At 40.4% G+C, this 14,916-nt stretch overlaps 4 protein-coding genes across 6 annotated transcripts in view; 1 reads left to right on the plus strand and 3 right to left on the minus strand.

Annotated features, from left to right (window-relative positions):
• The window catches only part of goe (gone early), a 28,969-nt gene extending 14,120 nt beyond the window's left edge, over nt 1–14,849 (plus strand). For 2 of the 3 annotated variants that reach the window (XM_070288341.1, XM_070288342.1), the window contains exons 5-12: nt 11,565–11,828; nt 11,897–12,048; nt 12,115–12,242; nt 12,302–12,853; nt 12,920–13,042; nt 13,181–13,191; nt 13,731–14,241; nt 14,302–14,849. In XM_070288341.1, the coding sequence (XP_070144442.1) occupies nt 11,565–11,828; nt 11,897–12,048; nt 12,115–12,242; nt 12,302–12,853; nt 12,920–13,042; nt 13,181–13,191; nt 13,731–14,241; nt 14,302–14,389 (1,829 nt within the window). In that variant the 3' untranslated portion in view covers nt 14,390–14,849. Of the gene's footprint in view, nt 1–11,564; nt 11,829–11,896; nt 12,049–12,114; nt 12,243–12,301; nt 12,854–12,919; nt 13,043–13,180; nt 13,192–13,607; nt 14,242–14,301 lie in introns of those variants that run through there. The other variant, XM_070288343.1, reaches the window with a different exon arrangement.
• On the minus strand, nt 174–818 carry TwdlZ (TweedleZ). The gene has a single exon (XM_017182711.3). It carries the CDS (start codon nt 816–818, stop codon nt 174–176), a length of 645 nt encoding a protein of 214 aa, XP_017038200.1.
• Nucleotides 4,241–5,194, minus strand: TwdlY (TweedleY). Its single transcript, XM_017182710.3, has one exon. It carries the CDS (start codon nt 5,090–5,092, stop codon nt 4,322–4,324), a length of 771 nt encoding a protein of 256 aa, XP_017038199.1. The 5' UTR covers nt 5,093–5,194; the 3' UTR covers nt 4,241–4,321.
• On the minus strand, nt 8,584–10,347 carry TwdlX (TweedleX). Its single transcript, XM_017182709.3, has 3 exons — nt 10,229–10,347; nt 9,414–10,173; nt 8,584–9,000 (listed from the first exon to the last, which is right to left on the minus strand). Exons 1-3 carry the CDS (start codon nt 10,241–10,243, stop codon nt 8,711–8,713), a joined length of 1,065 nt encoding a protein of 354 aa, XP_017038198.1. The 5' UTR covers nt 10,244–10,347; the 3' UTR covers nt 8,584–8,710.
• Nucleotides 14,850–14,916: the final 67 nt, after the last annotated feature.

The raw sequence follows: 14,916 nt of genomic DNA on the forward strand, positions 1-14,916 counted from the left end.
TACAACCAAAAAAATAATTAAAAGAAACCATTTTTATTTACGCGTTCACCAAGTTTTATGATAAATTCGTTTGCCGATGGAAATGGCTTATCAATTATATGCAAATAGCATGGAATATTCAACGGATATATATACGTATATATATTTATTTATCTGAATAAGATATTCGGGCTTCAGTACGACCTCTCCACTGGCGCCAAGAGCGTGGAAGGCGGCGATGGTCTATCGTAGTGATAGCCAGGGGACTGACTCGACGGCGCTTGATAGGGCGAGGTCTGGTGGGGATTGAGCGCTCCAATCACCGACTGAACGGGCGCCACATAGGGAGCCGCTATCTCACTGTTTCCACCCAGCTGGTCGTACTGCGTCTGGATCTCCTTTTGGGCGGCGGCCGCTTCCTCATTCGTCTTGTACTTGATGAAAAATATGTCTGGCTTCTGTTCCGTTTGGGGTTTCTCCCGCGGCGCCACTATGTCCGTGGCCTCCAACTCCTGCTGCTTTTTGGTCAGAACGTAGATGACCGTCCGCTCCTCCTGCGGCGCCAATTCGGCCGTGTACCTCAATCTCTCACTATTGGCGGCCGGCGCTCGTATAAATATCACACGATAATTCCGACGAGGCTGACCAATGACCAGGTGCTTGCTCCTGGGCTCCAAATCCTCGGGATCTTCGGCCGGCGAGATGCTATAGAACTGTTTTGTTATAATGGGTTCCATGACAGGATTAGCCGGCGGTGGCAAATAGGTGCGCGATGGTAATCCCTGAGCCCACGACAGACCCACCAGCGAGAGGAAAAACCAAGCAAACAAGTTCAACATTTCGCGGCTTCCAGCAGACAACTGTTTTGGGCCACTTGGCTCAGCTTCACTTTTAAAAGAGATCTAGTTAGATCTTTCACTCCGATTACCTGCCAAATTTGGGAAATCTTTATTGTTATTTTCATATTTTCGCCAGCAAATTGCTTGGTTAAGAGCTGCGAAAACAAAAGACTTGGGCAACAAACTTGGCCCGGCCAGAAAATTAATTGTGCGTGAAAATGCGGCAGCACAGAAGCTTCAAAATGTATTTCATTATTGATGTAAGCCCTGGCCAGGGTCTGAGTGTTTCATAATTTATAAAGTTTCATTACCTAGATGATCCAGATCTTTATTTGGTGTATTTTTACAGGCACAAAATCTTGAAAATTTAACAATGAGATGAGTTTTTGTTGCAGATAAACTTTTGAAGTAGGAAAGACTCTCAGAAAAGTCTGGGACAAAATATTTATTACATGAAAACCCATTTAAAAATATTTTAAAAAATCTAAAAACATATTTACCAAAAATCAAAACTGTGAATAAATTTTAGAAAATATAATAAACTAGAAATTTAACTAGAAAAAAGCTACAGAAAACTAGAAAAAAACGTTAGCTAAAATGCACTTTTAAAACTTTCAGAAATTTTCAAAAAAACCTAGCGAAAACTGAAAAAAAAACACCATAAAACTCATTAATTAGGAAATTCTATTAAAAAAAAAAAACACAAATTAATCACAAACTAGAAGTCTCAACAAATTTTGAATAAAACCCCTAAGCGAAAAAGCTTTAAATGTTTCCAAAATGTGATGAACTTGAAACAAATTAATGTTCGTTCTGGAAATTAGAAGAGCCTTCTTTAAAAGTATTTTTTAAGCTACGATTCCTTTCCTAAACCCACAAGTTCAGTGCCCAATAACCTCGAAGAATGATTACAAAACCCGTATTAGCCAGAAAAATCCCCCGACTATAAGTTTAAAAAGCAATTAATTAAGTTTTCTGTTCAGTTTTATCTTCGATTTGGACATGGCCTTTCGTTATGCTCTTCTCACATCTCACAGATTTTTTTTTTTTGCAGATTTACAGATCATTTATCATTTATTTTGGCTCAAATTTAGGCGGAAAGACAGTGTTGCATATCGCTAGGAGCATCATTCAACGCCCTCGCCTTTGACTAATGATCTTGGCCAGCTCGCTGGCTGTGTTACCATCTTGCATTTCGACCAATTTCGATTTCTATTCCAATTTCGATTCAGTTATTTGGTTGGCGCAGCCTCGACGCTGACTAGTAGATTAATTTCAAAGCTTTTTCGTCTTTTTCTCTATTTTTTATATATATTTTTTTTCTTTTTAGTTGTCAACAAGAGACAATTAAAATATCAACAATGGCTATGGCTTAGTTTCTGTCATTTGTTGTTGGAAACTGGCTCGATTGTGTGTGTGTGTGCATGGGATTTGCATAAATTAACGCGCAATTCCCACACTTTCATGTCGCATTTAAGCAAAATGGTACAGCTAATTTGATTTATGCTCGATTTTATTAAGAAAAATTGTGTGTGGATGTGCTTATTATGAAGATGTTACCTTACTATCGACCTCTTTGACTTCAAAGGTCAAGATATGATATTTGGAACTCTTGGAACTCTTAAAGATTTCTGAGTAACGAGGGTATTATAATAATTATAAAAGGAAATATATTGTAATTGTCAGAAAGAGACACCTTTTGACTTTATAAAGTATATTTAAACAGGTGTCTTGGAGTAGTATATAGATTTTAAAGGTCTAGCTTTATAAAATCTACAAAATATTAAAAGGATAAGGCTTTCTTATTTTTTGTCAAATTTTTGTAATGGAAAAAAATTCCATTTCTTATGCATTTTATCATGTTAAATTTCATACTAATTTCATTTATTTAATGTTCATTTTTAATTTATTCTAAAAAACAATCATATATTAAATAAATTTCTTAAACTAAAATAAATATATTTCTATAAATATAGAACACAAATATTAATTATTATACTAATTTCATTTATTTAAATTTAATTTTAACAATCATATATATTGAATATATTTCTTTAAATAAAAAAAATATATATATATTTGTTTAAATAAATAAATAAAAAAAAAAAAATTTAAATACATAGCTATAAATAATATTAAATATAATTTTGTATACTCTTTTCCTTTATTTCAATTTAATTTTTAAATAATTCTAACAAACAACCATATATAAAATATAGTTCTTTCAAAGAAAGTTCCCTAGTCTCATGTTAACGAGTTACTAAGCCTTTGAGGAGTTTACTTTAGAAACAAAACAATAACATCAACACTCAAACCCCCAAACCTTATCAATATAATTAATTAAATTACAGAGATTAATACCAATTAAATAAAGAAGAATTGACTTCCCCAATACCCAAATGGATCTGCTCGCTAATGTTTTATTTGTTGGGTTCAATTTAACGATTCAACATTAATCATCGACTGCTCTTTGCTCCGTCTCTGGCTCGGTCTCTTTTTTTATGCAGCGTCAGTTTAATGGTCCAATCAAAGCAACAAAAAAGCCACACCAGAGACAGAAAAAAAAGAAATATATATGTATAAAGCTCCACTATTTAATTAAATTTGATGAGCTTATTTTGATTTCTCACTTCATTTAAGCTAATTTCTGTTGGAAATTTTGACAGCAGTTCCTCTGTTGTTTGGATTCCGATTTCGATTTGGATTCGGATTTGGATTTTGATTTTGATTTGGATTTGGACATATTGAAATGTGAACTGAGCTGATTTGAATATCGGGAAAAAAAAAACGAAATGCTTGACTCGGCGCTGCTTCGATTTGTTTTTGACTTTGACTTTGATTTGAATTTTATTTAATTTCCAACTGCCAGAAGAAACATTTCAATTTATAGGATTTTTATTAATTTTTTAAATGACTAACCGACCTTAGGCTTCTTTTAATCTTCTTTTTCTTATTTATTTATATATTTCTTTTTATGGAAAATAAGTAGAAAGGCTGCCGAAGATTGTATACCTTTGGAGTGTTGTAATAATTGTTGGGATTTATGGTTAATACATTATGCCTTGAGGTTAAGGTTCTTTTTTCTCTCTTCCTTTTACCTTGAAAATATAATACAAAACAAGGATCTGTGTCTTGAATTTTTGCTACCAAAGTATTCCAATTCCAAGAAAATCCATGCGTTGCTGAAACTCTTTGAACTATTCACCAACGCATGGATTTATTGGTGAATCTTTATTGGAATATTCCCCAACGCATGGATGTTCTTGTATTTTACACAAAATTTGCAAAATAAACAACTTTTCTTTGTCTTAATTTTTTTTTAAATATAAACTTTATTAGCAACAAAATAACAATTAACATAAAAAAAAAAAACACAAAAAAATAGAAAAGTTTTCTTAAAATTACGCAACACAACAAGGGTCTGGGATGGGGTTTCTTTTTGGGTGTTTTTTGGGAGGTGATTCTGCTGATATTGTGGGTATTTAGGTGGCGGTGGTAATCCTCTAGTGCTTCAGCAGGCTGGGCAGATACTGGGCGCTCGGGGGACGATTGGCAATCTGCCGGTAGTTGTAGCTACCATCGGGATTCAGGCCATCGAGGCTGCCGATCACCGAGGTAATGGGGGCATTGTTGTCCTCCTGGTACTCATTGGTGCCACCGAGCTTGTCATACTGTCCCTGGATCTCCTGCTGCGCCTGCTTGGCCTCGTCATCGGTCTTGTACTTGATGAAGAACACCTCCGGCTTGCTGGGCTGCGTCGGTGCCGGGGTGGCCACATCGCTGGCATCCAGATCGTTGTCCTTCTTGCTCAGCACATAGATGACGGTCTTCTCCTCCTGCGGCGCAAATTCGGCCGAATACTTGACATTGGCATTGTCGCCGGCCGGGGCCTTGATGAACACAACACGGTAGTTCTTCTGGGGACGTCCCAGCACCAAATGCTTCACCTTGCCGTCGTTGCTGTGGTCCTCGGGAGCGGACACCAGATAGAACTTCTTGTTGATGATCGGCGCCTGGGTGGTGCTGGCCGGGGGCAGGTACTTGTCGCCGCCGCGATGCGGCTGGATGGCTACCAGGCCGGTATCGGAACCAGAGCCCGAACCGATGCCGGAGCCCCCAATGCCGAGGCCAGAGGAACTCGATCCACCGCCGCCGAGGAAGATGTCCGACGGGGAGCCAATGCCGCCGACCGGGTGCTCGTATCCGTATTGAGGACGAGCCTGGGTGGCCGCCACCAGGAGCAGGCATCCAAGCAAGACTTGCTGAACGAACATGGTTGGTGTCTCCTTTGCTCTTTTTTTAACCGAAACGTAAAAAAAAATCGAAGTAATCCTCTGTGATCCTAGGGTAGCTGTCGTTGGCTGCTCTTCGTTGAATTGCTGCGAGTCAATGATTGCATTTTGGGCCGCTCCACTTGGCTTAAATATGCTCCGGATCGGATCGGATCCGATCTGAACTCTCTGTCGGCGTCGCTGTTTATGCAAATGTCACCGTCCAACATCACCATCGCAGAGCCTATGCGCTGGCCCGGCGCTCGGACTGACCTAAAACTTATTCAAATCAGAACGAATACGTTTTCTTTGGCTCGTCTCTTTCGGGCTGGCATTGAACTTGACTGCTCCATGGTTGACCCTGGCGATGGCTCTGGCAAATATCTAAATTTGCCTCTTCATAGCCCACAGCCCATGCAGATGCGAAAACTATTGAATGGAGCAGCCCGCAGCCCCCAGTCCCCTTTCGAGCCCAGCGAATCTCATTAAACGGCACCGCGTTGTCACCATCACATCATCTTCATGCGGCGCATCAATCTTGGCCAGAAACCAAACACGTTCGCTGGGGATTTCTTCTCCCCTCCCTCCCGTGGTCGTCAGTCATTAGTTTCGAGCATATTCGGCCATCAATTAATTGGCAAATATCTATAACAGTTGGCTTAATCAGTGAATAATTTAGGCCTGAAAATATTAGTGTTGGGGCTTTAGGGCCTAAAGCATTTCTTTTTTTTTTATGTTGATTTTTGGGGTGTGATTTGAGTTTCTCTTTACTTTTAGTTAAAGGAGTAAAAATAAGAGAGTAAAATAATAATAACTAACATGAAATTGGAGTTTTACTATTATAATATTTACTTATATAAAGCTCAAAGAATAGTTTGACTTTGTAATATGAGTTTAAAATATTTATATATTTTCCTTTCTTTTAATTTAACTCTATACAAATAAATGGGAGATATATATTATAGAAAGATATATATATTATATATTATAGTTTATACAACTATATAGATTATATATTATAGGTAGATTTACACATCTAGATTATATATTTACACATTTTTATTAATTGGCAAATCTTTAAAAGGGTGCAATTTGTGTATTTCTTACTTTATAACCATTTATTTATAACATTAATTGTATTTAACATTTTTATTTCTGTCTATATTAATTATATTTTAGATTATATTGTATATATTTATATATAAATATTTATATTAATTATCTAATTCAATTTAATTTTCTTATACGAATGCAATTTTATATTTTTTAAATAAAAAACAATTTCTTAATAATCTAATTAAATGTATTAACCATTTTTTACCCACAAAACTCGATGGCATTATTTCAGTTACTAAATAATTAAGTAATAAATCAAGAAACTTGATTAGAATTGAGCTTTTTACTATTTTTAGCAAGGCAATTCCTTAATTATCACATACGATTTTTTACCTAAATCAAATATTTGACTTTTGCTAATTAAATAAAGCTAAAGTTCAAGTTTTTTTTATATATATATTATATTTATATTTAATATATTTATATTATTATATCTAATATATTTGCTTTAAAGACAAGTTAATATGGTAAGAAAAAAATTACTTCAACATATAATTTGGATTTTGTTTAGCTTGCAAAAATTATCTATATTTATATATTTTCTTATATATATTTTTTGAATATTTATTTATTTTATATATATGTATTAGAAATATATATATTTATATATATTTTCTAATATATATTTATTAGATTTATATTTATTTTAAATATTAATATAAAATGTATATTCTATAACATTTATATTATATTAAACCCATATAAGGGCTAGCCTTTCGCAGCCATTTAAATGTTTCCGTTGCATAAAAAGTATACCATTCTTGGCCAGTACAATGCATATATATTATATAGCCTTTCTGTTTCCGATCCAATGGCTGGAATTTCCCAGCAAATTAGGTGCTCGGCTTTTGTGACTACCATATTATTATTTTAGTTTTTATCACCCTAAATGGCGGTGACCGCTAAATCTATCGATCTCTGTGAGTCACCGCCAGAGATCAGAAGATAAACATTCACCTGCTCTTTAGACCGCTTTTGGAGGACGCAATAAATATTGCAAAAATAAAATCATAAAAAGCATAATTTGATCATATTATCGGACGAATATATATATATATATATATTATATAGAAGAAGACGCCACCGAATTTGAATAATGGCTTTGAGCGGATTTATGGGCCAAGAGAGGTGGATTAATGACAGAACACATAAACGAATAAACGAATAAAACTGATTGACATAATGGCAATGCATATTCTAAGTGTTTCCGACTTTGATTCGGACTAAATTAGCCATTAGCAGCGAGTATCGCAGATCACAGATCACAGAGATCGCATATCGCCAGCGCCAGCGCCATCGGATTATGGAAAACCGAACAAAATGATAATTATCAATTAGGCATTCCATATTTATAACCTGGCATGGATGGCATCTGCGATCGCCGCTCGCTGTGCTGAAAATTTATGTAACATTTTATTGATGATGACAGTAATATAGAAATCGAATCGAGGGACAAATCGCTTGCCGCCGCCCAGCTCTTGGATCTCTTAGATCGATCTCAATCTGGCGGAGGGTTTTCTGCCAGCTACTGTCGGCGCTGTGTTTTTTTATTTAGTAGGTGTGATTATCTTTATGCTAAAGATCTTGGCTGGCTGCCTCTCAGCCATTGATATGCAGATCTCTAGTCTTAAGATTTAGATACCAAGATACTGAGATACTCAGATACTCGGCCACAGATGGAGATACAGATACAGATAGAGATACAAGTGGGTATATATTTGGTAATTGACGGGTAAATTAGTTCACTTGGGCGTGGCTGCTGCATTATAACGTATAACTAATTTTTATCTTAATACCCTTTGGTATTTTAATGCGACTTGCATTGGCATGATGGGGGACAACCTTGGGGCCCTGCATACCGATAGATACCCAACAGATTCCCCCTCCCATTCCCACTACACCGAGTGGAGTATCTTTTAAGTCGCTAATTTATTTACCTGCCCCGCCGCCGAGTGGTTTCTGTGAGTCGAGTTGGTTACCGCCGGTTGGCCAGTTGGCCAGTCGATCGGGTTGAACAATTATGAGCAGCTTGCCAAATACTACTTGGCCTAGACGCTGAGAGGCGTTGGTATCATTGGACTTTCCGTCAGGGATTATGCAACTGGCAGGGCGGTCTTAAACAGGTTGCAGCTCCAGGTGATTGGTAATTGGGTTTTCCACGGCGACAAAGGGAAGAAGAGAAAGAATCCTCTTCAAACCAAAATCAAAACTCATTTCTTAATTACATTTTTCTGAATGCCTATGAGAAAACTCTTAAAGTTTATTATTATTAAAAAAAAAAAAAATTATAGTGCAAATATCTAAATAGGATAAAAATCGCAAAGGTTTCCCCGGCGGTAATTCCACTGCGATAGACCCCAAACCCTAGGGGGTGTTCAATCCAGTCCGAATTCCCCGAGGCTCCAACAGTGTCTGTGTGTGTGTGTTTGTCCTTGGCAGTGTTGTGGCAGTGTCATATGTGAATGATACGATACATAGGATATGGTTCTATAGAGGTGAAGGAGCCTACTTTCGCACCGGCTTTACGGGCAGATAAGTGGCCTGGGCATTGGTGCCGGAGATCACCTGACTGATCACCTGGCGCTGGCTACCCTCACCATCGTAGGCAATGCCACCGCCATTGAAACCAGCCTCCACGGTGGGCACACCACCGGTTCCAACAATGTTCAGGCCACCGCTGGCATCTGTCACAACGCCGGAGGCGCCATTGTCGCCCAAGCTACCGATCACCGAAGAGGTGGCAATGACGCCCTCGTTGCTGGTCTCCGAGGTTCCACCCAGAGCATCATAGTTGGCTAAGGGAAATTTAAAGGAAATTTAGATTAATTAATAATGAAAACCTAGAAATATGATTCCCTGTAAAAGGTATAAAAAGCCTCACAAGTCTAAAGACTACTCCAAAATTAACAAAATATTACCCTAAATAACTTGTTTTAGAGGGTTTTTGAATAGTTTTGGGTTTAATTTAGCTATTAAACTTGATAAAAACTAGTTTTTTGTAAAATTAGAGATCTTAAAAATGGTTTAAGGTTTCATAAACTCCTGGGAAAACAAGTAGAGAGTCTAATAACATGATTTTCTTTCGAAAAAAAATCATAAAATAAATAAATTACTAAAAAAAATATCAAAATGGATATATAAACCAAGACTAGGACATTCCCCCAACATAGTTTATGTTAATCCAAGAAAACTACTGTTATTTACTCACCCTGAATGGTCTGCTGGGCATGGGCCGCCTCCTGTGGCGTCTTGTACTTGACGAAGAAGACCTCCGGCTTGTTCTGCACCGGGCGCTGTGTGACCACCTCGGCGGAGACATCCAAAGCATTGGACTTCTTGGACAGGACATAGATGGCGGTCTTCTCCTCAACAGGAGCCACATTGGCAATAATCTTGGCCTTGCTGGTGGTGGAGGAGGGAGCATTGATGAACACCACACGGTAGTTCTTCTGGGGCCTGCCCACGTTCACATAGCGGACGATCTGCTGCTCATCATGATCCTCAGGGGCACTGTGGATGTAGAAGTGCTTGCTGATCTGGGCGGGCTGGAAGTTGGCCAGGTGGCTGATGTACGACTCCTGCTCGTTGTAATTGATGGTGGGGCCGGGCTGCAGACCGGCCAGGCCGATGCTGTCCGAAACGCCAGAGGACTCGGCCTGGTAGCCCAAGGAACCGGAGGAGCCCGAAGAGCCCACCTGGTAGCTGATGCCCGAAGAGCCGGCAGAACCCACTTGGTAGCTAGCTCCGCCGCCGCCGCTCAGCTGTCCGATGGCTGGGGCAGAGCTGAAGTAGTTGGTGCCGGCAGCCGTGGGCTGGTAAGAGGTGGTCACCACCGGTGCACTCACCACCTGATTGGTGACGAGGTTGCCATTAAAGCCACCAGCCTGATAGGCATAGCCGGCCAAGTGGCTGACATCCGGACGGGGAGCGGCCAAGGAGCCACCGATCAGGGCCAGGCAGGCCAGAACCTAAAGGTGAAGTTGGATTAAGTGACTGGAGGCTACTGATCCTTGCTCCTCTTACCACAAACTGCTTCATGCTGGGTGTGCTGGGTACAGATGGATGGATGTGAGGAGGAGCAACTGTCGCTCTGGAGGTTTGATCGATTTGATATGCCAGTCAGCCGCCACTGTCACCTTTTATACCGCCCAGAGAGAGGCGCCTTTAATTGAAGTTAATTAAAGTGGTTTGCAATAAATCGTTAAAAAACTATAACACCCAAGAGATCCATCCAAGTTCGAAAATCCCCACTCTGCCGCCTACCAATAACTACAAATCCGGCTAGCACGGCTGGCATTTTGATTACCAGCTACGAGTATTTCATCTTTTTACGGTATACATTTGTTTGTATCTTTGGTATCGATTGCCACCGCAAGTGCTAATTGCCAAAGTCAACAATACGATCCGTGGAACAATCGATTTCTATGTGTCTGGCAGGGTGTCGCTGATTCGGCTTTCATGGTGCATATGATGAAACCCGAGCGGCAAGGAAGTCGGACATGGTGGGGTCATCTGGTGGGTTGGGGTAAATGATGTCTATATGATGGTGGTTACTGCCTTCTTGCCAAGCTTCCCCATAAAATGGGTGATAAGTGCAACTGATGGGGGAGACTGGGGGGGAATTTATCACGCAAAGATTGCCTAGAATATGGTTTTATGGTTATTTTGGTATTGATATTGTTAACTCTCAACTAGAATTTGATGATATTACATATATTTATTTTTATAGTTATTTTATTTTACAGCTAGAACCCCAAAGAAAGTAATCGTTTTCGCAGTCTAGTAAAATACAAGTGCTTAAGGAACCCTTTCAAAAGAAGTTCTACTGTTCTTTAAACTTGATTTGACTTAAAGAATAATAATTCATAATCCATAGACTGTTTTTTCTTCGTGTTTTCTCCCTTAATATATATGCATTTATATTTAATATAATTATTATAATAAATTTATATAAATTATGAACTAAGAAGAGCATTCACAATTCCCCCCTTGAACCGTCTTAACCATCTCTCTTCCCTGGTCTTTGTTTTATTTAATTTTTTGGCTCAATATACATATATTTTATGATTGCAAGCGAAGACGGGACTGAGCGCCCTGAAAATTTCAAGCAGCCAAACATTTTAGCGCCTTTAATTGCCATAAACCGATCGATATATACACATATCAACCTGTATATAGACGGATCTATGCCATAATGATGATGTGTGCATGCAACTGGGTGCTTTGGGGGAACTTCGGGGGTTTTCCCACCCAGAACGGCGAAATAAAGAACCCGAACCTGTCGCATGATTCTTTGGGATAATGATTATTATGGCTAACCAGTCTGTCTTGATTTTTGGTCTACATATATTTCTTGCAGGTGGCTGGCAGGCATTTCGAGAGACAAATCGACTGCAGTCCTGGGACTACAAGCGGGTCCTGGTCCTGCTCCAGGCCAAGTACGGCATCTTTCCCTATTATCGCGTCAGCGTGGAGAATGGATATAGCAATCCCCATGACTATGTGATCACCCTGGACGAGGGCGAGGTGGGGCTGCCGGACAAGTACTTTTATGGCAACGATGCCGACGAGGAAGTTGTACGCGGCTACAAGCTGCTCCTCAGGGATTTCGCCATCAACATGGGTGGGTTACTACTTTAATTATTCAATTTAAATAAATTGATCAAACTAATTTATATATTTATGTCTTAGGAATTGTTTCCCGTGAGGCGGACCTTTTTGCCGATGATATTTTCCATTACGAACGACGCATTGTCAATCACATTGAGGATGCCAAGGCTGGCGGAGATCGGCAGCTAAACAAACTGATGAGTCTCTCCGATCTGAAGACAAAGGCCCCCTCGGTAGAAATAGGATTTATAGTTTACCAAGCTGCCCAGACCTTAATGCTCTCTCTCTCTCTTCCACAGTTGCCCATTCTGGAGTCTCTGCAGGCCATGTTCCCCAAGACCAAAATCACCGAAGACACCGAGGTACTAGTGCGCGATGTCGAGGTCTTGCATGCCGTATCCGTGCTTCTCTCCACCTCGGACAAGAAGTGAGTGATAAATCACACCAAAATATAGTAAACAATACAATATATATGATATTTTACAGGCCCATTAACAACTTTATTATTTGGTCCCTGGCCCGCCAAATGCTGCCCCATTTGTCCAAGGAATATCGCACTTTGGCGGAGAACTTTGATCATTCCGTTTACGGACGCACCGCCAGCTATCCGCGTTGGCTGGTCTGCAGCAAGGTGGTTAGGGATTGGCTACCCTTTGCGGTGGATGCATTGCAGCAACAGCCACCGAGGCAGCAGTTCGAAACGACAGCATCGCCCAGCCTGGGCTGGAACAAGACCCATGGCAATGAGGAGTTGCTCCGTCTGATGTTCTATAGCCTGCGCAATCAGCTGAAGGATTCGCTGGGTCAGGCCCAATGGCTGGATCCGGCGGCCAGGCAGTTCATTCAGAAGAAGCTCAACGAGATGCGGCTGCAATTTGGCATACCGGACGAAGTGCTGGAGCAGCCCAGTTACCTGAAAACTTACTACTCGGACCTCATGCTGAACAATCTGTACTTTGTGGAGCACTTGGAGTCGATATGGACATTCCGGCGGACGCGCATGGAGAAGAAGCTGGGCACGCTGGGCATGCTGGATGTGTAGGTCTCACGATTGAACAGCTTTCCAAACGCTTTCTAACTCGTTTCCAATGATCTCGCTGGCAGCATTGTTTCAGAGATGTACACAAGGGACAATCCGCAGGCCATCGGCTACTCCAACAAGCTGAACATGCTGCTCGTCTCGAAGTTATTGATCAGCTCCAACTACTACGATTACCGATTTCCCGTGTAAGTGTAATTATGTAAAGATTCTCTTTGAATTATTGCCTTCGTTTGATAAATGAAAAATCCAAAAAGAGAAAGCGGACTCCGTCTCTTTCTTATCTAAAATGGTATCTCCTCTCGCCTCTCTTTTGTTTCGTGCAGAGCTGTGAACTTTGCCCGCTAGAGCTGGGAAACTATCGATAGTGACACCATTCGATATTTTCGATGTTTTGAAAACGAAAATTCGATACTATCGATAGTATCGTTTTTTTACGATTCTTTTTGCAAATTAAAGTTATAGCAATTTCAAATAGAATTATAATACTATTCAATATGTTTTGACTAAGTAATTAACATAAATATTCTATCCAAGCAACTTTGCACAAATAAAATTGTATTACCATTGCTAAACATACGCTTAGACTCTGAAGACGTGGCGTAGACGCACCCTTTCTTTTGAGATTCAGTTAATATTTTTCACCACCAACTCCAATTTAAGTTAATTTAGAATACATTTTTATTATAAAAAAAAAAATATATATATACATATATATATATATTTGTTTGCATTTTTCTTACTAAATTTCAGCAACAAAGCAGAGATATAAAAATAGTCCCGTACTATCGATAGTGATAAAAAACTATCGATGGTGGCTCAAAAAAAGGAAAAAGTCGATACCTCGATAGTACCATCGATAGTTTCCCAGCTCTATTGCCCGCATTGGCACCGACATCTTGGAGGCTTTGATCGACAACTTCTCCGTGTTCCTGCTGCAGTTCAACACCCAGAGCTCGGACATTAGCGACGCCGTGCCAGAGATCAAGTATGCCCAACCGGATGTGAATTGCCTGGCATCGTCGGCGGCATCGGAGGAGGGAGGATCACCTCGATTGGCTCACGAGCTGAACGAGCTGTCGAGCAATGCCCTGAAGGGCTTCCATGTGACTTTGAGCGCTGCCCGGACAGCAGCCAGGGCCCTGAGCACCTTTGTGAGTGCCATCGATGCGGGCAGTGCCATCCAGGGATCGGGCATCGATCAGGTCAATACCTATGAGGCTTTGGGCCTAACCAGGCGCCTGAGAGTGCCCGGCTTGCGTTCCTTCAACGAGAATGAGCTGTTCACGTTGGCCTACATGCAGCAGCACTGCAGCACCACCATGGCGGACAAGGACTATGCCAGGATCAAGCCGCATGTGGAGAGCCAGCTGGCGGAGAGTTATCTGTAGGCACAACTCTTGCAATTTGTGTAAATGTGTTTACATATAATATTATTCTGTTGCAGCTTCAACGCCACCTGGCAGCACATTCAGTTCTTGCCGCGCTCCACAAACTGCGCCGTTTCGGAGTCGAGCTGCTCCAACCTCCTCTGAGATTCAGCCGCCCATCCACAGGGACGCTCGTTTGAGCCGTGTGGATGAGGATGATGGGGGATGAGGAACCCCGCTGCGAGATGGAAACAACAACCTATTTATTGTACTTTTTTTTTAAATCCCACACACACACACACATTGCCAGAGAGGACACCCACACAGACACACACACATGCATCGCCCTAGCCTTAGTTTTAGCCTTTAGACTTAACCATGAAGGATCAGACTTAACTTTCGACTGGCTAGCCACTGTTCACATCACACAGAGACGGAAATGGACACGGAACGGAAGCGGAAACACACGTCGACTTAACGAGAAGCTGACCAAGTTAAGTTAAGCAAGTCGAACTCAAGTGCGAGCCTATTGCCTAATTTAGTTTGTAGTTCGATAACCCCTAAACATTGTAAGTTATGTAGTGGATAAGCGATGAATACCCTGTGTATAAACTGATGAATTTGATTTGATTTCGAGTTTTTGGAGAACAATTAAACGAGAAAAACTATAAAAGTGTTTCTTAACTCGAAGA

The sequence above is a fragment of the Drosophila kikkawai genome, chromosome X (assembly GCF_030179895.1).
Source record: "Drosophila kikkawai strain 14028-0561.14 chromosome X, DkikHiC1v2, whole genome shotgun sequence".
In the NCBI taxonomy this organism is placed as follows: Eukaryota; Metazoa; Arthropoda; class Insecta; order Diptera; family Drosophilidae; genus Drosophila; species Drosophila kikkawai.